Here is a 24,814-nt window from a genome sequence, read left to right as displayed (position 1 = left end):
TTTAAATAAGACAAACAATGTTTCCGAAAAACATTCCATGAAATAATGTTTTTGTGATAACATTTTGAGAACGTGAAGGACCAGACAAATTTGAACAAACATTCTATCAATGTTACTGGAAGAACCTTTGCTCATAATTTCAAGAGAACCTGTTGGCTGAACGCCAGCTTCACTCCTGTGATCGGCAATTATTTGCAGGGATTACATTTGATCTGATGAACTGAGCTGGAAACCTCCATTGCCCTTTTCCGTCATTTTGTGTTTGTGTGGTACAACTAAGCAACAGGTGTGTCATTTCCATATTCACTTGTCTATTTTTTCATCCTCTAGCTGAATTAAACCCACAGCAGGCTTGTTGCGAAGATCTTTATAGCCATTAAAGGCAATGGGGTGATGCATACCTGTAAGCCTGGGCCACAGCGGAGCCCACACGGGCCGTCCCCAAGGGTTTATATAAGGGTCAAGGACTTGTTTCGGGTTACTCCGCCAACAGGTCACTACCCCATTATGAGTGTGGCTCCAGAGGTCACTGAACCTGCTTTGCAAACGTGTGCTTGGCCTCATCTAAAAAAAAAGTGGAGACGCAATGAATGGAGCTCATGTCACAGCCTTTGTTTCCGTGTTCAGGCCTCAATCGTCTAGTTCAGATGTGAGAATGCCCCCTACTGGGTCACAAACAATGACTGTCAGGGGTATTTATAGTGATATCTACATCCACAAACTCCACAATGATATAAGTGTCAAAATACTAATATCATCATGACTACAGTAAAAGTTTGGGGACATTTTAAAATGTTTTTGAAAGAAGTCAAAAATACAGTAAAAACACCAATATAGTGAAATATTATTGCAATTTTAAAAAAAAAATACTTCACATTTTATTATATTTTAAAAATGTAATTTATTCCTGTGATGGCAAAACATAATATTCAGCATCATTACTCCAGTCTTCATTGTCACGTGAACATTCAGAAATCATGCTGAAGAAAGATATCTTTTTATTATCGTTATTGAAAAAAGTTGTTTTGAAGAAATATATTTAACATTATGCAAAAAAGTAGTGAAAGTCTTGTATACTAACTACGTCTTGACAACTCTGAAACGTCCTGTTTAGGCCCCTTGTTTATTGGCTTGTCACTTTGAAGGACAGTTACCGCAACAACATCACATAACAGTGTTGAATTTCAAAGACATGGCGGCATGCAGGCTGCTCATGTGTGCATCCCTTTGAAGCCCATGACTAGTATCGGATACAAACAATATGGGATAAATATAGAAGCAGTACCATTAGGTATTACGTGGAAAAGCAGAGTGGAACCTCACTACCTTTCACATATAAAACCCTAAAACGGACACTACTAGAAAAAAGCGTTATTCTAGGTTAAAAACGACCATAATTTAATAATATTTTATGTTACTTACACTACTGTTCAAAAGTTCTGGGTTAGTATAATGTCAACGTTACAGATTTCCATTTCAAATAAATGCTGTTCTTTTTGAAGTTTCTATTCATCAAAGAATCTTGAAAGTCAAAGATTTTCACACTTCTTTACTTTTTGCTCTTTTGGTGTTTCCACAGAATAGACACAAATTACACTGAAAAAAAGTGGACATGCACTATGATAATACTATGGTATGGAGTGTTAGTTACTGGTAGTGTAGACTTATTTAACACAATCGAACCTCTGCTTCACTTCACTTCTCTCTCATTTCACACAACATAGCAGTGTTTATCTTGGGTAAGCACTTGGTGTGCAGGGGTACACAGAAAAGGTGAACTGAACGATTCAGCAGATGGTGAACACTGTTGCTGGGAAAGGAGCTGCTGCACTTCCAGAAACATCTGTATTTGTGGAGGCAATTCTATATGTTGCTGTCATAACTTCTCTTTTTTCATGATAGACCCCCATTTCTGTTGCGGGTCCTGTTGCCAGCCTGTGATAGCGTATCTCGCCGGATCCTCTGATTTATGGGCCAGACTCATTTTCCAGATGGATGCAAAGGAGGACGCTGGCCAGATCCAAGGCCTTTTCCAGGTCTGACATATGCTCCTTCAGGTATCAAGTGAGTGTTAGAGAAGGGTCTGCACCTCTATGTGTCAAACCACTAAGACAGTAAAGGGATAGTGCACTGTAACTTCTGTCATCATTCACTCACCCTCATGTCGTTCCAAGCCTGTATGACTTTCTTTCTTCTGTGAATCACAAAAGAAGTTATTTTAACACTAAAAGCCTTTATATATAATGCATTATAAAAGTATTTTTAATGCATTAATTAAGCCTTGTAATGTACCTTATAATGCATTGTATGGTCTGCAAATATTATAATGCCTTTTAATTTTGCAATTATTTATGAAAATATATAATGCACTATAATGTGCATTATGAATACCTTTATAATGCATTACACATAAAGGCTTTAAGTAGTGTTATTCAGAAAAAAAAATTTTGTGCTCATACAATTAAAAATGTCAGCAGGGTCTTGTTTTGGGTCCTTTTGACTTTCATTGTTTGGACAAAAAGATAGAACATTCTGCTAAATATCTTCTTTTGTGTTTCACAAGTGAAAGAAAGTTGTAAACTTTTGCAATGACATGAAGGGGATTAAATGATGACAGAATTTTTATTTCTGGGTGAACTAGTTAGATTTGGCAAATATTTATCTATTAGCATCTCTTTATATTGAGAACATTTCTTATGGCTTAGTAACTCTTTGTAACAGGGCGTTAATGCATTCTTACAAGAAAGTTTTTCATTATTACGTTAAAGTTTCTTCTTATAATTGAATGTTTTATGATGAGAACGTTTCTCATTATGGGAAAGTTTCTCATTATTATGAGATGTTAAAGGGTTCACCCAAAAATGAAAATTCTGTCATTTATTATTAACATGTTGTTCCACACCGTAAGACCTTCGTTCATCTTCGGAACACAAATTAAGATATTTTTGATGAAATCTGATGGCTCAGTGAGGCCTTTATTCATGAGACTACAGTGGTTCAACCTTAATGTTATGAAGCGACGAGAATACTTTTTGTGTGCCAAAAAAACTAAATAAAGACTTTATTCAACAATATTTAGTGATGGGCGATTTCAAAACACTGCTTCATGAAGTTTCGAAGCTTCATGAATCTTTTGTTTTGAATCAGTGGTTCGGAGTGTGTATCAAACTGCCAAAGTCATGTGAACCACTTATGACGTAATGAAGCCTCGTTTACTGAAATCACGTGACTTTGGCGCTCCGAACCACTGATTCGAAACAAAAGATTCATAAAGCTTTCTCACACAAGGTTGCAGAGTTATTAGCTAAAATGTAAAGTTGCTTATCATAGCACCACCTTGAGGCCAGTTTTCACAAAATTTAGTACACATATTCAATTTCACACAACGTACAAATACTTTATATAAAATTTTTGTAATGGTTAGGCCATTCAGATTGATGTTATTAACCGCTGGAAGTTGATTAGCTGCTGGCCATGTTTTTGTGAAGTATCCGATTTATATTATAGGATATGTCAGGACGTCCACCAAAGAAGATGCACACCAGTTTTTAACTTAATGAATCATACAGTTGTGGAGTTATAATGGTTTTTATTTGTAGTGCCCCCTATTGGCAGAAATGTATGAAACTTGGTGTGCGTCTTCAGAATGTCCTGTGGTCTATGTGTCAAGTTTTGTTACTCTTGGACATTGCATTATAGGTCGACTCATAAAAATGGCTGTTATCTGACCAATTAATTAACTTATATCTTTGCAATTCTTTTGATAACTTTTTGCCAGCACTGTAACTAGCTGCTGTCTGCCTATTTTCGAAGATCGAACCAACAGCCTAGGAGGATTTCGAAAAGGTATGTTTTTAAGAAAATCCCAAAAATTTATAGATGGAAATTAAATTGGAGATATACATTTTGTAGGGCCTGACTCATGGATTCAGGGGGGAAAAATTAGTTTCTAGTCCTTAGGTTTCCAAAGTTATAATCCAAAACACAAATTACCTTATTATAGTGCCAGCTACTGTCGGAAAGGTGTGTGTCTATGCGAGTTCACAACTGGGACCATGCTGCCGAGTTTGGGGTCTCTGCAATTTATAGTGTCTGATGAAGGAGGAGGAAGAGGAGGAGGAGGAGGAGGAAGAAAAAGAAGAAGAAGGCAGAAGTTATTTCATCTGCCAGCAGGGGCTAATTGGACCATGCTAACACACTAAACCTTGACCCCTTGCCTGATATTCTGGTCTGTAATGCACATTTCACAATCTGATGAATAACTACTCTTGATGGATAAAATAAAGCACTGACCCACATTTCTTCTCATCAAATATGCTGTGCTTAACTTTTGCTGTTACTATATTAAACGGCACATCAGGTGGTACACAAGGAAGGGATTTGTTACTGTCTTATAATTTTCCAAAGTAAAAGCTAAATTGCTAAATTGATATGTGTGGCACTTTAGTCGGACATTAAAATGACAAGATAACATGCATTTAATCACCTAATTCTGTCACATTTTTATACACAAGTCATACACTGTGAACGTGTAACAATTTGTTTTTGTTAAATTAGTCAATTGCATCTGCCAACAATGGTTTACTGAAATAGTACCAAAAAAAATGGAATTTATTATATTATATCACTGTTGGCAAACCTAGTCACACGTTGACTAACTCAAACTTTTGAACTTCATTCTGTAAGTGTGAGGTCATGGAAAAGACAATCTTGAATACAGATTTTACGCTTTTGAAACAATAAAAGAATTTATGCATGAATTTTACTCATAACATCAAGGAAGAGATCAATAAAACTCTCAGCTTTGTCCGAGGATCATAAACTCAGATCCGATAATGCCAGTTCCGTTCAGCCTTTCGTCGCCAATTAGCCCATGTCACGGAAAACACTATCTTTAGGAAACATGCTGTCATCACCATGCTGTCTATCCCAGCTCCAACAAAAAAGCAGGCACTTATTCAAGCATCTGTGACACTAGGGCTGATTTCACTACCGCTGCCCTTGTTAACAGGGAAGCTGTCTTGTTCATTTCACACACTTCCAATGATCTATGTCCCCCTGTGGGCAGAGTCAAGGGTATTCTTTTAATGCAGAGCAAACATTAAGTGTCAGATAAGTGACAGCTTGCTCTCTACAGAGAGCAGATATGAAATAGAGATGGCTCAAATCCAGTGCTCGGGGAAATAATGGAACTACATGGAATCCTGACGTACCGTTCAAATGTTTGTGGACAGTTACGACATTTACAGAGTTACCTATTTCTATTTCAAATAGAAATGCTGTTCTTTTAAATGTTCTATTCATCAAAGAATCCAGGAAAAATGTATCAAAGTTTCCACAAAAATAGAAAGCAGCATAACTGTTTTCAACACTGACAATAAGAAATGTTTCTCAAGCAGCAAATCAGCATTTTAGAATGATTGAAGTAATGACTGGAGTAATGTATTGCAAATGCAATTATCAAATACATTACAAATAATACAAAAGCATATAACCAAGCATTCATGTAAAGTAATTATACATGCTTGATTGTCAGGGAGAAACACAAAGACCTCAATATTCTATACCCAATTATAAACATCAATACGTTTGTACTCTATGTAGTGTTCAGAGATGGGTCAACAGTTCCAGATATTACTTTATCAACAGATAAAATCCCTCTCAAATGACTCATGGCCTGAACGGCACTTTGGCTTAAAGGTAGGGTAGGCAATTTCAGAGAGACTAGCAATAGTAAGCTAGCTTTGAAATCATAAGATCCCACCCTCCCTTCAAAGCGTCTCCAAAGCCACGCCTCCTCCAAAACACATGAACGCACGCAGCCAGAGCAGAGTCTGCAAAGCGTCATGAGAGATGACATTAAATTACCTCATGTCTCAAAGCACATAATAATACAATATTAATGAACGTAAACGACGTAGAGCTCTGACTTGTACCACCTGACTGCTGCAGATTCATTTCGGCGTTGATAGTGTCGCCATAGAAATGCATAAATCTGAGTCTGAGGAGGTTGCCATCACGGGTTGCCATCTCTTAATTGCTGTAATTACGACATGACGTGAACACAGCATAAGCTCATTGTTTTGGTTCAGGAGGAACTGTAAAAGGTGTTTGTTTGCGGCATTCAATGACTGTCTGTCTACAACTCTGCTTAGCTTCAAACAGGCTGATGACGTGTGATTGAATGCAATGATTGGACGAACATTTTTTGGTCCTGAGACTTCCACAGAAGATATATGTATTTTTTAATATTTAGACCACTTCTATTATTGTTTGCCATCAGGATGTGAAGAGTTTATCCAGTATAACAAAACGTGTTTTTATAAAACACATTGCCTACCCTACCTTTAACTAGCAAAGATGGACAGATGACATGTTGGTCATTATGGCCCCATCCACATAAACAGTGATCAAAGCAGCTGCCCAGCCTTTTCATCTTAGTTTAAGTTGGAGGACCACAATTAATCACTTTCAGTAATGAAGAACAATGCTCTATTGTGTACTGGTTTGTAAAAGAAATTAAAATAATAAAAAAAAGAAGTAAAACATCTATTTTTAGACAGGCTCTGTCTGGGTGGGCATTTGTGTCGCAGACCTCCCTCTTTAACAGGAACAGGAAATACTGCAGATTGCCTGGGAGTTGATCCTCTGCCAACTTTAAATGCCACCTCTAAATATATCCGACAGGAATGTTCGGCTTGGCAAAGGGGTAAGGTCGGTGGCCCACGGTTTGTCGCCACTCTGAAGGCCTATTTTGACACGACAGCCCCTTTTGAGTGTAATCTGAAACTCTTCCTCTGTTACCCTCTTTATCTTTCTTTCTCTCTTTAAAGCTCTTTCTGCCTTGGGACTCTCTTTTTTTTTTCAATGACACTGGACCTTAGAGGGATGGGTTAAACAGAACGAGGCCTATTCACAGCATCCCCAAGGGTGTTCTCTTTTTGTGGATTCTGGTCTGGGAGAGGGAGACACACCATCGCCTACATGTCTGAGGCCTAAAAATACCTGGCAAAGGTAGCCATGCTGGAGCTGCGTGATGGGGGTTATGGGTTATTTTGCTGGTGGGTTTTTTTAATCATGCCACTAGCAGGACAGCTTGTTCCTGTTAAGGACTCCTCACAAACAATTTGTGCACTTGTTTTGATATCTAAAGTCTTGATGACATCATAAAAAACTGTGACCACACATCAACATTAGTCAAGAAAATATTCCTAGTAAGGTGAACCAAAATTCAGAAAAATACAGGCATATATGCCAACTGTCTTTATAGAAACTGTAATATTGTCTTAAACTGGTTACAGAAATCAGGGTTACGCTTCTTACATAATCAGAATATGGAAAGTTTCAGAATTCTGAAAGTTTTCTTTCCAAACATTTTTGCATAAATATAAAACTAGAGACTTACAAGACCAGGAAAACATTTCAACTTGACAACAGTAAAAGTAAGACAACAAGCTAACATCAAATATTTAAACAATGCCACATTCCCTTCTATCAAACATTCATTAAATCATAAATGTGCCCTACAGATTAATTCATTTTTTAGACAACATACACTGTAAAAAATCAAAAGGCAACAAACTTCAGCAGATTTTTGAGTTTTCTCAACTTGTTTTTGTAGGAGATTTTTGAGTTTTCTTGTTGTATTCATTGTTGCCTTAAACCTTTAAGTTTTCTCAACTTTTGATTTTTTACAGTGTATAAAGATAATTATGAATTGCAGAAAGTATGGAAACCAGGCCCAAATGAAACTGAAGCCTCAAGTTTTCTATTTAAAATATAGTCAAAAAGAATAAATGCATAATGGGCAATACATTAAAAATAAATCAATTGACAGGTTCCCATAATAAATAACTTGCTAACACATCTAGAGAGAATAACAAGGTATATATATCAGTGGCATATTACTTGGAAGAGTGCTAAAATAAGCAAGTAGGGAAAATTAATTCACCGTCAACTTCAAGACACCAAACGGCTATAAGAAAACACAGATGGAAAACATATACAAAAACAGCTTAATTTTGCATGTAACACATGCAGGTTGGATGTTTATGTTGTACTCCTTAAGATGTATATTTTGAGAAGTCAGATTTAACCACAAATAAGCATACCGTCTGTATTTGCATTCAGGTTGCAGTATTAAAATAAAAGGAAATGATTTTTAGGACAATCATATAATTATGTCACTTCTATGTGAGCTCAATATTATAGAGATGCTGGCGCCGAGGGCCCCTGTAGACCAGGTCCAGTCATCACCAGTTCTTTGTTTAGATTGCTGGAACCAGGTGTTTAGATAATTTAGTCTGGCTGTGCTGACTAAGAGCACGCATGTCACTCTTCCCAGCATACTCCTGGGCCCGTTTTAAAGGCAAGGCTTGCTTTATCTCTGAAAAAATGCCCCAAAAAAGCATGCAGGGCTGGGGAAATCATTTTTAAAGTCTTTTTTATCCACATAACTGGGTCCTACAGTGGTAGTGGCTGGACTTTATTAATGAATCAGAACTAGATTTTGCCATTTTTGCTGTCAAGTACCATCTAAACATTTAACACAGATGTCTGTAAAACAGATACAATATACATTTCTGTGCATAGTTTGTATTTGTTCATAAGCAATTTCACACAAAAATCCTGTTGGCCTCTTTTAAAGAAGCACTGTAAAAAATATGTCTATTTTTGATTATGTAAAATAATGAATGAATAAATAAATAAATAAATAAATAAATAAACACACAAACAAGAATCTCATCAATGTGCAATTAATATTCACAAAACTCAAATACTAAAAATAAATAAATACATACATCCATATTGTTCGAACATAACTAAAGTGTTCCAATGAAAAGGGAAATTTTAAACAAAAGAATAATGAAGAAGTGTGTACTGCTTCTTCTTAGTGAAAGGTTTGTTTCAATCAAAATTTCGGGTTTTATATACGATAAGTATATATAAGTATGTCATCCAAGATGTTTATGTCTTTCTTTCTTCAGTCAAACAGAAATTAAGGTTTCTGATGAAAACCTTCCAGGATTTTTCTCCATATAGTGGACTTCACCAGGGTACAACAGGTTGAAGGTCCAAATTTCAGTTTCAGTGCAGCTTCAAAGGGCTCTACACGATCCCAGCAAGCAGAGTACGGGTGTTTCTAAAGCACGCAGCAATTATGTTGAATACTATTCATTATGTTAATGTTGACATGCCTTTAAGATAACTTCTTCTATGGCGTACATTGTAGTGTGCACGCTGTTCTCATGTGAGCGCGCACGCACAGAGTTGAGAGAGAATGCTCGTGTGAAGAGAGAGATGACTGCTCTACTGATATTCCAGTGTAATAATGTTACTTTTCCACTTTGATTCGTAGCATTTATCAGAGTGCTTTCTTTTCATGTTTATCCTCACTTTTTTACACGTATGTGAAGAGTGTGCTTATTGTGCGAGCCATCTATAAAGACTCATGGGACTACCAGTTCATTTGCCTTGGGTTTTTCTTCTCGCCTCCTGTTTTCTGTTTTTCATCTGGGCAGACTTCAAGCTAGGGCTGGGCGATATATCGCATGCGATTCTCACGCGCATTTCGTCAGTAAAGCCGGTTCCCTGATTACCTCTAAATCGCCATCACCTGCTTTAAAATGGAGCGCCTTTTAATAGACAGAGCCGTAGTTCACTGATAAGCCACGCAAAATCGGGTTCATTATCGAAGTCGATTCATCTTCGATACTGAACGCGATTTTGCGTGGCTTCTCCGTGAACTACGGCTTTGTCTATTAAAAGGCGCTCCATTTGAAAGCAGGTGATGGCGATTTAGCGGTAATCAGGGAACCGGTTTTACTGACGAAATGCGCGTGAGAATCGCATGCGATATATTGCCCAGCCCTACTTCAAGCCCTCTGGCAGACATTATAAGTGCCATCTGCTGTTAAAAACTAAGCTCAGAATCGATTCCAGAGAGGATCGTGATACATCGGAAAATATCAGAATCGCTCCAAATTCATTGTATCGCGAATCGATGTATTGTCCCACTTTTTAACCACAAATGCTCATCTTGCACTACACTGGATCGGTACTTCCGCCTACGTCACGCGTGACCTTTCCAACGTAATTACGTAATGCGTGAGCAGCGCAAAAGTATATACATTTTTATATATTTTTTAGAAAATGACCGATCGTTTCGCTAGACGAGTCCCTTATTCCTCGGCTGGGATCGCGCAGAGCCCTTTGAAGCTGCATTTGGACCATCAACCCGTTCTACCCTGGTGAAGTCTACTATATGGAGGAAAATCCTGGAATGTTTTCCTCAAAAACCTTAATTTCTTTTCGAGAAAGAAAGACATAAACATATTGGATGACATGGAGGTGAGTAAATTATGAGGAAATTTGAATTCTGAAGTGAACTAATCCTTTAAACCTGCTTTCTGGAATACCCTGCAGCAGACAGTAATTTGTGGATTCAAATACAGGTAAAATAAGTTAATTCAGTTTGATTGGATTACTTTTCCTCTTTTTGATATACTAAACATATTGCTCACTATTGTATCTGTCTGATACTGAAGGCAGTTTCACATCAATACATATTCCACGTCCATCGTTGTACTGATCATCATCAAGTAATAAAACCTTGGACAATACAGAAAAGGTAAAGATTTCGCCTCACAGATTTCACTCATGTTCAGTTTTGTCAGAATTCGACGCAGTAACCTACAGAAAGCTGCTTGGTTTGAAATTGACTGTGAGTTGTGAATTCGGGAGACAACGGACCTTTTTGTCCGTGACATTATGCTAACGTGACCGCATAAACCTTTATTACTATTTTTAACGGAATATTGCAATATCTTTTTAAATGCATGTGCCCTTGTAGTTTTTAAAGCAGAACAAAGTAACTTTTTTACATTCATAAATAGTTTTCTAAGTCCTTACGATGGTTAATTGACTTGTAGTGGTGTGTTTGAGGCGAACACTAACCCCCTCTGGCACGTCTACGCCAAAAAACAGCATTTGCCAGTTGAGCTGCGCCGACCCGAAACAATCTCGCCTCATGTTCACATTCACGCGAGAGTGACAAAATGCTTTACGGTAATTCAAAAACAATGTATATATTATAATTTTATAAGACAATTTCGAAAATTACCCACCTCCATCGAGATTTCTTGTACTGTATTTGCAAAACTACTGCGCTGGTGAGCGTTGTAGTCGTTGTAGTCCAGAGCTGCGCTTGGAGTCTTTACGACAGTGTGATTCACTGAAGGAACCTGTAGGGGGAGCTTCGCAAATCTTACTGAGTTCCGCTTTAATTTAAATAACTTTTCCTCCCTCTAGCAGCGACATCTCTTCTCTTTCCCGATGACGTGTTTACTGGCGCGAGGGCAGAGCGAACTGTCATGAGTCTCATCCTTCATTTTTTCTTGTTTGAGAGGAATATACGTCACAATAAGGAAGACTATCACAGCTTCCGTTTCATGCCGACTTTAAGGCAGGGAGCCACAAGAGTGCTAGGGGTCTGTGAAAATGACTAGAGAAAAACAGTGAAAAAAATATATATTAATAAAGAAAAGATAAAAACATTTAAATCAAAGTAAATAAATAAATAAGGATTAAAATAAATAGATAATATACACTGATTAAACCAAAAAAAATTTGAATAATAAAAAATGAATAAAATAAATAATACATATAAGAGTATAGTAATTTAGTATGTAAACTTAATAACTTGTAAACTGAATATTTAAACCAAAAATATTTCACAGTTAATCTTTCACAGTACAAATTGGGTCTTTACACATAAATATATAGTTGCCTTTTTAATTTTAGGATGGGTCCCTCACATGAGGAGGATCATAATTAGGGTATCTAAAAGATAAAAAAAAAAAAACCTGCAGTAAGAGATATTCTGGGTAAAAACATAAAAACATTAAATGTCTGGCAATTAAAGTGGAAGTCCTGCCATGTGTAAACTTGTTTTTTTTTTTTTTTAATATGTTTAAAAAGTAATTAACACATATTTTAAACAATGTGCAATGCCACTTTAGGTGTCTTTATGTACTAACATTTAAATTAATCATTTGATACAATGCACTTATTGTTTAAATACATGTTTTTACATTGTACTTAACTTATATTTAAAAAATAAAATAAAATACCTGCTTGTAAATACATCCTTAACCCACCCTTAAACCTACCCATACCACCAAACCTGTCCCTAACCTAACCCGTATGCCACCTCAATATGAACACAATAAGTACATTGTACTTATTTTCTGATGTAAGTACATAGTAGTTAAGGCCACCTAATATAAAGTGGGACCTAATATTTCAATATTGTTCGTCCCCAAACACGCCTGTCCTTGTCTGAGAAAAATATAACCCAATTCCGCCCCCTACCGGAGCACAACAATCAAACAAGTACATTTGAATTCTGATCTAATACTGCCCTCTGTGGAACCAGCTCAGTCTAGCACAGATTTCGCAAACACTAAACGCTATTGAAACAGGCCATTATTCGAGCCTTTCAATGCATATTAGATTTTGCATTAACCAGAGATTCATACATAAAACCGAAGAGATATAAAGTAATCCTAACTGACAATGAGGAGGTTTGCTTTTTAAGTGCACTCAAAGGGGAACGCATTCGTGTGCACTGTAGGCTTAGTGTCGTGTCTGCGTAAGGTTCAAAAATCAGATTGAGTTCATTAGGCGCCAGGACAGAGTCTGTTCATGTGAAAACGAATGAAGATCACCACTCACTCGAGTAGAGATCAGGTGAAGAGACAGATTTTTTTACAGTAAGTATCAATCTCTCAGACACCTGCAGCTGTCTGTGACGAATTATTTTTGCATGCTGCTCTCCCCCGCCTCTTAGAGGAGAAATGGTGGCTCGATAATGCATTATATCCACATAATGTTGCTTATATATACATTTCGCATGGATTGCATTGGGTGCGCTCTACTGTATTTCATATCTTGAATGTAATGTATTTTAAATGAGAAGCAGCAGCAGTAGCCTAAAGCCTGCCTCCATCGACAGTACGGTGGTACTGGCTGCTGTAGTTTTTCGCGGTCTCTCTCTCCCTCTCAATTTTTTTTTTTTTTAAGGAACAGCAGAGGCTCAGCACACAAGGACAGGGAATAGGAATACCAGGAACTCCTCCTTATTTGCGCCTGTCAGAAGACAGATATATTTCGTACATGACGCATTTGTAGAGAACAAACAGGTAAATATTGGCACGAGATATTGGGTTGATAAGCGCGCGATGCGATGCATGCGAATACAGCTCGAGCAGCAGCACACTGTACACGACGCGCGCGACGATACGACAGCGTTCGCATTATAAAAACGAAGCTGAACGCAGCTCGCTTGCTGATGCTATGATTATAATAACAACGTTCCAGTCGCGTCGCGTCGAAACGCATCACTCGCTTGCGATGTATATCGGCTGTTTTACTCTATGTAAATGCAACGAGGTAAAAACAAAATGGGGGTGAGTTGATGTGGGAGGAGCGGGGTTAAAAACCAAGAATATGTATTTGTGAACGACCTAATGTGTTTTGAAAACAAACCTGTGCGGATTTGTGTGCATTTGATTGAAAAACAGTGAAGTGAAGGCGAGGCCTTTGATCGTACGTTTTGAATCACGGATTCGGCGATGGCCTCTCGATCACGTACCGCATCCCGACTGAATATAATGGTGTTAACGTGCTGTTGCTGGCAGGAGGCGGGTCTTTCATTACATATACAGTATTTGTAGCGAAACTTTTCATAGGGGGGAGGAATCGCGCTCTGTGTTTATAAATGTTCGCTGTTTATCTTAAAACATGCGCTGCGCCTTTAATTTCGGATGGCAGTGCGGGGTCGCTGCAGGCTGTGCCGAGAGAGCCCTTGTCTGTCGACGCGGTGCTTCACAGTCTGAATGCCATTCACAGACCCCGGGTCATATTTTTGCAAAAAAAAAAAAAAAAAAAAAAAAAAGTGAAATTTTTATACCTTATTATAGATAGATAGAATGTGGGCAAATATTACGAAACCTGTGAAGAACATGTTTAAGAACATTTCACAAAAAAAAAAACACAAAAAAATAGCATTGTTCATTTTTTCAGTAATGACCATCAAGATCCATTTTCCATTATCCTGCTTATTACACAGATACTTACCAAATAAATATGACATGAAATATTGATTTTGGTCTTGAAAATCTGCCTAGCAGCATGACAAATAGCAACAGTATACATTTATATATTATTATTAATGATCAGGAATCCAAGTTACAGTTTATACTGACTAGTTAGCTAACATAACTAACTAATGTAACATGTCTTTTTATATTTAATGTAAGCTATGTACGTAATAAGTATTTTTGTATTACTTACCAGTTCGTTGCTGTTTCTAACTGGGAACTTGGGTGCTTTTATTGCATTTAATTAATTATGCAATAATAATATAGTAAAGCACAAGGTATATATTGTTTTACATGCATAATAGTGTATTCATACAGATGTAAATTTCATCAGCAGCATAGTTTTTTTTCCAAAGCCTAAAGTGTACTTCATTTTTCTGTGTCTACGTACAGTGCGCGTGATATGGATTTCGTCATCAACATGCTACGTGCATACTGTACACATGCAGTCAAATTTGTCTAACTGCGCATGTAAATAAACCTTAAATTTTTTTGCTCTAATTCGTTTGTTCACAAAGTGACCACACTGCCCAGACTGTTGTTTCAAAGCCATAAAAAAAGAGACAAAAGGGTTAGTTCACCCAAAAATTAAAATAATGTCATTTATTTTCTGCATAGACAGCAATGGTACTTCCTCTCTCAAGACCCATAAAGGTATTAAAAACATATTTGAATCAGTTCATGTGAGTACAGTGGTTCTACCTTAATATTATAAAGCGACGAGAATTTTTTGTGTGCCAAAACCCCCCCAAAATAACGACATTTTAACCATATCTAGTGATGGCCGATTTCAAAACACTGCTTCATGAAGCTTCAGAGCTTTACGAATTGAATCAGTGGTTCGGAGCGCCAAAGTCACGTGATTTCAGCAGTTTGATACGCGATCCGAATCACTGATTCGACTCAAAAGATTCATAACGCTCCGAAGCAGTGAAATCGGCCATCACTAGACATTGTTAAAAAGTAGTTCTTTTGTTTTTTTGACGCACAAAAAATATTCTTGTCGCTTTATAATATTAATATTGAACCACTGTACTCACATGAACTGATTTAAATATGTTTTTAGTACCTTTATGGATCTTGAGAGAGGAAGTACCATTGCTGTCTATGGAGGACTCACTAAGCCATCGGATTTAATCAAAAATATCTTAATTTGTGTTCCGAAGATTAACGAAGGTCTTACGGGTGAGGTCATAATTAATGACATTATTTTCATTTTTGGGTGAACTAACCCTTTGTGCACGCTATCAAATGAAATAGACTTTGAAAGGCAATGAGTTCAGCTGTAGGCATACGCTAAATATTCACGTCAAATTTTTAGTATACTTAAAAAATGCCACCAATTACCTTTTTACTGAGTCAAACTTTAATGACAGGATATAACGTCACCCAAAGGCATGGGGTTTTAATACATACAACAAATAATAATTTAAATGTGGAAATATACCATCTCCACTTTCCCGAACCCTCTAGACCCTCTTTTTTGTTAAATTTTTTTAATTCAGCCAAGACGTTTAGATCATGTTTAGATCACCCTCAAATTTGCAGATCGTAGATAACCAAAATTGATTTTTTTTGTTCATTTGCTTATTAGTGAAACCTCCTGCAACGGTCCCTTAGTACTAGATAGTTCACCCAAAAATGAAAATTCTGTCATCTTTACTCACCCTCAAATTGTTCTAAACCAGTATGAGCTTCTTTCTTCTGTTGAACACAAAAGAAGATATTTTGAAGAATGTTAGTAACCAAACAGTTTCTGGTCCCCATTGACTTCCATAGTATTTTTTATGTTTTTTTTTTTTTCATACTATGGAAGTCAGTGGGGACCAGCAACTATTTGGTTGCACACATTCTTCAAAATGTATTTTTTTGTGTTCAACAGACAAAAGAAACCCAAGCTGTAACTTTTCAACGTGTGTTTGTATTAGCTTTATTCTTGTTCTAATTCAGTCATTAACATGGATAAGAGAGTGTCTGTCATCATTATCAGAAGCAGATGGAAACTGTTGAGCTCAGTCACATTCAGAGATGTTAATGAATGAATCATTTTGTCTTGATTCATCTGTAGGTACTCCATCCAGTGGCACTGTGAGTCAAGAGGAGGTGGGTCTGCTCTGTCATTCACATGATTGATGTTTTGATTACATGTTGCTGAATGGATTGTTACCTTGATCAAAACATGATTATGGAAGAAATGTTTTTTTCACCACAGCAAAGGCAGGATGTCAGCCAGAGGAGGAAAGAAAAAGATCACCAAGCTGTCTCGTTCTGCCCGAGCAGGAGTCATTTTTCCTGTCGGGAGGATGATGCGTTATTTGCGCACAGGAACCCACAAGTATCGCATTGGCATGGGCGCCCCCGTCTACATGGCAGCTGTCATTGAGTACTTAGCAGGTGGGAATCCAGAAAGCAAGCACAATTCTCTTCACCAATTTTTTTTTGAATCATTTAATTACACTGGCTGTCAAAAGTTTGAAATAGTCTTTATAATTGAAGCATAATGGACTTTAATGTATAAAGAAGTATCTTATGTTCACCAAGGTGGCATTTATTTGATATAAAATACAGTATAAACAATAATATTGTGAAATATTATTACATTTTAAAATATCTGTTTTCCATTGTAATATATTTTAAAATGTAATATATTCCTGTGATGGCAAAGTTGAATTTTCAGCATCATTACTCCAGTCTTTAGTGTCAAACGATCCTTCAGAAATCATTCTAAGGTGCTGATTTGCTGCTGAATATACATTTTTATTATTATTATCTATGTTGAAAACTTATTTTTGTGGAAATTGTGATACTCTACTTTTTTTAAAGTTTGGGGTAAGATCTTTTTCAAAGAATAGAAATTAATACTTTGATTCAACAAGGACACATTAAATTGATTCAAGTGACAGTAAATATTCATAAAGTCACAAATGATTTTTATTTCAAATAATTGCTGTTCTTTTGAACTTTCTATTCATCAAAGAATACTGAAAAAATTAGTTTCCAGAAAAAATATCAAGCAGCAAAAGTTTTCAACTTTGATCGATAAACATAAGAACCATTATTAATAACTGAGCACCACTAATAATAGCAAATCGCATATTAGAATGATTTCTGAAGGACCGTGTGACACTGAAGACTGGAGTAATGATTCTGAAAATTCAGATTTGCAATCAAAGGAATAAATTATTTATTATATATATTTGAAAGAAGTCTCTTCTGCTCACCAACACTGCATTATTTGATCATAAATACAGTAATACTGTGAAATATTGTTACAATTTATTTAAATAACTTTTATGTTTGAATATATATAAAAGTTATTTAAATAAATTGTAACAATATTTCACAGTATTACTGTATTTATGATCAAATAATGCAGTCTTGGTGAGCAGAAGAGACTTCTTTCAAATATATATATATAAATTGGAATTGCTGATTTGAGAATCATGTGATTTGTGATCTGTTGCTCTGATGTTTTTGTAGCTGAGATTTTGGAGTTGGCTGGAAATGCAGCAAGAGACAACAAGAAGGGGAGAATCACTCCACGACACATCAAGCTGGCAGTGGCCAATGATGAAGAACTCAACCAGGTAATGAATTACATGTTAAAATAAATTGAGGTCGGTTAGGGTTAATGTTTAGCAGTCTTGTCCAAAAACAACTCGCAGTACGTTTTTTTTTTTTTTTTTTTTGCTGTAGTCTACCATTGTGGTAGAGCATTAAAAGCAATGAATTTGCCACCATTGTTTGAGTAGCTAAGCATTAAAACTAATGTTATATAGTTCTAATAATCGTTAATAGTAATAGCAGTGCCATTGTTTTTCTGTATTATTGAATAGTTGCTCAGAGGGGTGACCATATCAAATGGTGGAGTTCTGCCTCGCATCCATCCTGAGCTGCTCTCCAAGAAGAGAGGCGGCAAAGTGAAGGTGGAGACTCAGGTGACCGTTCCGGAGAAGAGGGCGAACCGGAAACCCATCAAGAAACCCAGCAAAAAGAGCAAAGGAAAACCAGGCCGCAAACCCAAAGTAAGTGCAGCGTGATTGAGGACATACATATGTTGCTCTGGTACTATGTTAGTCTGTGAGAATACAACAAATGGTTCTTTATGCAGAAAAGCACAGAGAATGACAAAGAAGCAGATGCCAACACAACAGTGGAAGACGGACCGGGAGAGGGATTTACTATTCTCTCGGCGAAAAGCTTGTTCCTTGGACAAAAGGTGGAATAGCTGTGCTTATCACACATTATCAAGAATTTGTCATTTTAATATTTACTTTAACACTTATAGAGCACATTATAAATGTTGTATACCTTTGAATGCAAGGTACATTTAGTAACATACCTACATATAACTAACATATATAACTTTTATTTTTTATGGCCAATATAAAGCAAATAACTAAAAAAATATATACATTGGCCGACCACTAAATGGAACCAACTCTGATCACCAAAGTCTAAAATTCAGAGAAATATTTAAAACGTATCCATCTTAATGCTCTTTCGGAAACTTAACGTAGGGCTGGGCGATATATCGCATGCGATTGTCCCGCGCATTTCGTCAGTAAAGCCGGTTCACTGATTACCGCTACATGGCCATCACCTGCTTTCAAATGGAGCGGCATTTAATAGACAGAGCCGTAGATCACTGACAAGCTACGCAATATCGCGATCATTATCACAGATGATCACCTTCGATAATGAACGCGATATTGCGTAGCTTGTCAGTGATCTATGGCTCTGTCTATTAAATGGCGCTCCATTTGAAAGCAGGTGATGGCGATTTAGCGGTAATCAGTGAACCGGCTTTACTGACGAAATGCGCGGGACAATCGCATGCGATATATCGCCCAGCCCTAACTTAACGTCCAAAGAAAAAGCACCTTAAAATCATCACAATATTTTTGATTAATTTTATATCGGCAGTAAAATCATGCATTGTGAATACATTTCTGTAGATATTGATGGTAATACCCTGGTGATTTATGCCATAAGGAGTTAACTCTGGTTTCTTTATCAGCTGTCCCTTACAGAGAGTGAAATCAGCAAAATCGGAACGATCAAAGTGGAGGGAATCATCAATCCCACAAACGCAGAGATTGATCTGAAAGAAGGAATCGGTCAGTGCACTACAAGATTATTAACATTAGCTATGTTTCCATTCAAAGTTGTGAATTCAACCATTTCCAATGTGTTCAAGAGAACAAAATCGTCACTTCCTGGGAAATTGGCACAGAATATCTATAATAAAAATGGAAGTGCCTGCAATCGGGGAAGCCACTGTGGCTCTATTTTCCTACATCATAAATGACTTGTGTCTCAGTGAATGCCGTAATGTGATCTTGCATTCGGATGCCTGGTGTTTGGGAACGCAATCGTGTCAGACACTTCTGGAAGGTCATAATACTAAATCATTCTGATGGCAGACTTTGGCTCAGACATTTCAGAATGACCAAACCAACATTTGAGATGCTGTGTGATGCGATTGGTCCACTGCTTAGTCCATTTATCCAATCACATTCTCTGTTGAGGCAAAGTCACGTGAGTTTTTTCATTGTTTCCATGAGTTTCCATTGTTGTTTATGTGCATTTCTTTTTATTGGATAAAAAAAAAAGTATCCGCCTCTATTGAGCGCACAAGTTTTCTTGCCGTTTCCGTCCAGGGTTTAAATGCGATTATCCAAAAATGCGTATATAAATAGGTGGATGGAAACATAGCTATTGTTGTTAGCTAATATAAAATTGTCAGAGACCTATTTTTGAAACTTGGCAAAAGCTATTAAGTTTTCCTGTGATACAGGTAATGCTCTGGAGAAAGCAGGAGGAAAAGATTTCTTAGAGACCGTCAAGGAGCTAAGAAAAAGCCAAGGCCCTTTGGAAGTCGCATCAGGTTGAACTCACACACACACACACACACACACCCACCCTAACTGACACAAGCAGACAGAAAGCAGACTCAAATTAGTGTGTGTTGTAGAAATGTTCAAAGGGGCAGGAAATGACCTTGTTAAATATTTTAATAAAAAAAAAAGTACAGCCGTCATGGAAAACCTGGAAATATCAGGAATATTACAGTGATCATTTACAGGCCTGGAAAAGTACAATCTAAAAGGAAATGAGCACAATCTAAAAAAGTCAGTATTGAATGAGCATTTCTGTAATACTAAAATATTTAATGGGCTAGATGATACCACTTGTTAGTGCTCGGGTAAAGTAAAACTTGTTGGCGATCCAACGTGCAACATTGGTTTTGTCTGTTGAGGGTCTTTTTGAAGTACTAATAAGTATTATGCAAAGAAAATTAGCCCCCAAAAATAATAATTTTTCTCAGTCCTTTAGTCAAAAAATGTGGGAACTTTAAAAGTAAAACAAGAAAGAGGGAAGAAATCCACTGTAGGGTATTGAAGTAAAAAACACATTTCTGTGTTGTTGTTGTGACTGGAGTATTTCTTATTCCCTCTGCTTTGCAGTGGCTGTGAGTCAAGCCAATGGGATGGCAGCACGTTTCATCATCCATTGTCACGTCCCTCAGTGGGGTTCAGAGAAGTGCGAAGATCAGCTGGAGAAAACAGTCAAGAACTGTTTGTCTGCTGCCGAGGAGAAAAAGCTCAAATCGGTGGCCTTCCCTTCACTACCTGCTGGACGGTGAGCATCAGAATCACGGGGTTTAAATGACCTAAAGTTCACTCTTCAAACGCATCTACAAGAGGACGGGTGTTGTAGCTTTCAGATCAGTAGTTAACTAGATTTCAAGCTCATTTATTGCGTGGTTGTGTTTCGATGCGGTTATGACGCCTTTTTGATTTTTGTTTCCCCAGAAATGGTTTCCCAAAGCAGACAGCAGCCCAACTAATACTGAAGGCCATTTCAAACCATTTTGTCTCAGCAACCACATCCTCTCTGAAGAACATTTACTTTGTTCTGTTTGACAGCGAGAGCATTGGGATATACCTGCAGGAGATGGCCAAGATGGACACCAAGTGATGTTCAGTCATGGGTTTGATTTCTTTGAAAGTGTAACGGCCTCGATGCAGCTCTGTTTTAGCTTTGCATTGACTGGTTTTGTCGGCCTCGACATTGAGGGAAGGTAAAATGAGTTGAACATGAGCTTTAGCAGAGAGTGCATCCAGGCTAGTAAGAGCATTCTAAGTGGAGTGTAGTGCAGCTTGGTGGAAGATGTTGTAGGTATATGTTTTCGACAGCAGATTATTTGAAGGTGTTTAAACAAGGATATTTGTGAGTGATGTACTGTACACATTTATGTTTCACTGTTCTCTTTTAAAGAAAAAACATTCATTTAGACTAGATCAACTTAATCTTCATTGTTTGCCATTTTTATCCTTAGACTGAAATTGTTTTTACATTCCATGTTCAGAGTTGAACTTTTGACCGTTGTTTTTTGGCTAGATATCATGTGTGGTTTCTGACAGTTTTGGTTTATCAAAAAAAAAAAAAAAGTGTTTCTTGTTCTGCTTTGAAATAAAAAAAATGTTTTACACCACAGGATGAGCTTCCATTTATATGAAATGCAAATGCAATAGTTTGCTCTCAACTTTTGTCGCAATCAGATTACTTTTCCCGAAGTAACTAGTAATGCATTACTTTTAAATGTTTTAATAACCAAGTTATTTTTTCCAAATAAGCAATTCAGGTTACTTTGTTTTCCTATGTATTGGCTGACACCTCTTCCTGTCTCCGTGTTGAGAGAAAGTGTGAGTGCAGAGGTGTTGTGTGCGCTGTGTGAACATGATGGTTGCTGATTCAGTATCCCTTAAAATGAATAAAAACAGTGAAATACAAACTTAGAATATTATAAAAGGCAACTAACACAATTAGTTAAGGAGTAACGCATTAACCCTCATGCGGTGTTTAGGGTCAGGGTGATGCAATTTACAACGGACATGCTCACTCACACATGCGCACACAAACACACAGGTGGGCCTGTCGCATAGAATTTGTATGGAGTTTGGCAAACTAATCAGCCAAATGTATTAAAAAAAAAAAAATGCAGATATGAAGGGGTGAGACCTAACACACAAACACAACTGTCCATTTTTGCTTATTGCTATTGGTTTAATGTACTTTTTTAAACAAATAAAATAAATTCTTATTCTAAAGTTAATAATTTTTTTACATTTGGTTTATTGAGTTAAATATTTTTTAGAGGCATTTTATTTATATTTTTGAAAATGTATATGGCATAATTGCAAAAAAATTTCACAACACCTCAACAAAATTCTAACCTTTCACAAAAATACAGATTTTAATGTATTTCATTATGTTTAAATCAATAAATTCGCAATATATATATTAAAAATATTGAACAGCAGTGTTTGTCACATCCAGAAAAAATTAATGGATGTCTATGGCCCTCTGCTGGATATATGTGGTCACAACACTTTCCTGGAAAAACCACATATTTACATTTCTAACCAGCAGATGGCAGGATTCTGCCTCGAACACCTAGATCAATAATATCCAGAAAATTGTATTTATAGAAACTTATATTTATGTATTTTATATTTAAACAACTTATATTTAATTTAGATCATCAAAGTGTTTTTTTTTTTTTTTATAAAAATGTAATATTTCTTAACCAAGCTAATGGTGTAGTTGAGGAATTTTGGGGTAAAAAAAAATACTTCATATCTACCAAAACACAGCACAAACTTATAGATGAGAAGTAAACAACAACAAAAGATATACATATATATATATATATATATATATATATATATATATATATATATATATATTAGTCAATAAATGTAAACAGTAAGTGTGAACAGGAAGGGCGGAGATCATAAGGGTTGAAAAGTAACTTTCCTCAGCACTGGTCACAACCTTCCAAACCTAATTTGACAAGACATGAGAAACACCCAAGCAGCTGTTTTCCACAGAACTAGTGTGATTATACCATCAAAAACAGGAATCAATAGAATGAAGCAAATTGTGAACTGCTGAAAAAAACTTTTCACTGGAACGCTCAAATCTTGTTCTCATAAGATTAGATGCACCAGACATGACATCGTCAACCACGAGTTCGCGCGCGTCATGTGACATGGGGTACTTTTGCATTTTCGCCAATTTTCAGCACGCTTTGTATTGTTGTCTATGACTTTTGACAGCTCCAAGGCTTTCGCGAAAACTAGATTATACTTCCACATTTTTGTTTCCCCACACAGACAGTCGGATAGACAGAATGGTTATTAAAATGTTAGTTCACCCAAAAATGAAAATTCTGTCATTTATTACTCACCCTCATGACGTTCCACACCCGTAAGACCTTCGTTCATCTTCGGAACACAAATTAAGATATTTTAGTTGAAATCCGATGGCTCCGTGAGGCCTTCATAGGGAGCAATGACACTTCCTCTCTCAAGATCCATTAATGTAACAGTTACTAAAAACATATTTAAATCAGTTCATGTGAGTACAGTGGTTCAATATTAATATTATAAAGCGACGAGAATATTTTTGGAGCGCCAAAAAACAAACAAAATAACGACTTATTTAGTGATGGCCGATTTCAAAACACTGCTACATGAAGCATCGGAGCGTTATGTATCACTGTATCCAATCGTGATTCAGATCGCGTGTCAAACTGCCAACGGCTGAAATCACGTGACTTTGGCGCTCCGAACAGCAGATTCGATACAGTGTTGCCAAGTCCGCTTATTATAAGCGACTTTGGGCTTGTTTTTCTGTAAAGTCGCTTACAAATATTGGTAGTCGCGGGTCGCGTTTTTTTGGGCTTGTTTCTAAAGTGTAGTTGCTTATTTTGGGCTTGATCCCAGCTCCATAATAAGTTGTCAAGCAGATATTTTCTATATGTTATTTAAATGTAGGAGTTTGTCTAGCCTGTTCTCTCTGTCCTCCCCTTTCCCCATACACACAGGAGAGTTTTTCCCCACCCACATCCTGCTTCTAATTGGCCCTTCGCAAAGACCCGCCCCCCTTAGTTACTGTTGCTTTGTCCAACAAGCCGTGGCGCTGTCATGTCACACGCAGTGAAAAATACATCGCGGAGCGAAGAGGATACTGGCAACACGTCGACAGACAAGACAGAGCAGGTTACTTACGATATTAAACAAAGTCCCAGCTTTCAAACTGTGTAGTTATTAAAGAAATTCAAACAATAAAATCTGTTTTGTGGCTCTTTAATGTGTCGTGACCATGGTCGTGACGGATTGCTAGCGCCTCAGTTCAAGAGGCTCGTAAACCGATCATCTCTTCCTACTAGTCCATTTATAGCGTCAAATAAACATGAATGAACATGAGAATTGAATGTTGTTTCAAACGCGGAAAGACGTCAATATACACATTTTTTCAAGTTTAACTACACCGAGGTTAATCTTTTTGCTCAGGGGGGAGAAAAATAAAACTGTACCATGTGTACGCACAGTTTACCAATCTGTCTACATGGATGTAAATTGACAATCTGTACCCACAGTTTAAAATCCGTCCTCACGGATTGTAAAAACATGGGGGGGGGGGGGGACAACGAATCAGTGTTGATTTTTCGAATCAACACTGATTCGATACACTGATTCATTTATGATCCGAAGCTTCCTGAAGCAGTGTTTTGAAATCGGCCATCACTAAATAAGTTGTTATTTTGTTTGTTTTTTGGCGCACCAAAATATTCTCGT

At 37.0% G+C, this 24,814-nt stretch overlaps 1 protein-coding gene across 3 annotated transcripts; it reads left to right on the top strand.

Annotated features, from left to right (window-relative positions):
• The first annotated feature begins 12,441 nt into the window (after positions 1–12,441).
• LOC125276682 (core histone macro-H2A.2) lies at positions 12,442–21,663 on the top strand. Of its 3 annotated transcripts, XM_048204414.1 has the most exons (11): positions 12,443–12,773; positions 13,084–13,202; positions 16,231–16,265; positions 16,375–16,556; positions 17,643–17,749; positions 17,999–18,187; positions 18,274–18,381; positions 19,183–19,282; positions 19,963–20,052; positions 20,633–20,807; positions 20,981–21,663. In XM_048204414.1, the coding sequence occupies exons 4-11, from the start codon at positions 16,385–16,387 to the stop codon at positions 21,144–21,146; spliced, it is 1,107 nt and encodes a 368-aa protein (XP_048060371.1). In that variant the 5' UTR covers positions 12,443–12,773; positions 13,084–13,202; positions 16,231–16,265; positions 16,375–16,384; the 3' UTR covers positions 21,147–21,663. The 3 variants fall into 3 exon arrangements, with proteins under 3 accessions (XP_048060373.1, XP_048060371.1, XP_048060372.1); XM_048204416.1 differs by lacking the exon at positions 13,084–13,202 and having other exon boundaries at positions 12,442–12,773; XM_048204415.1 differs by lacking the exon at positions 12,443–12,773 and having other exon boundaries at positions 13,041–13,202.
• Positions 21,664–24,814: the final 3,151 nt, after the last annotated feature.

The sequence above is a fragment of the Megalobrama amblycephala genome, linkage group LG10, assembly GCF_018812025.1.
Source record: "Megalobrama amblycephala isolate DHTTF-2021 linkage group LG10, ASM1881202v1, whole genome shotgun sequence".
Classification (NCBI taxonomy): domain Eukaryota; kingdom Metazoa; phylum Chordata; class Actinopteri; order Cypriniformes; family Xenocyprididae; genus Megalobrama; species Megalobrama amblycephala.
This window is presented reverse-complemented; position numbering and strand designations above follow the sequence as displayed.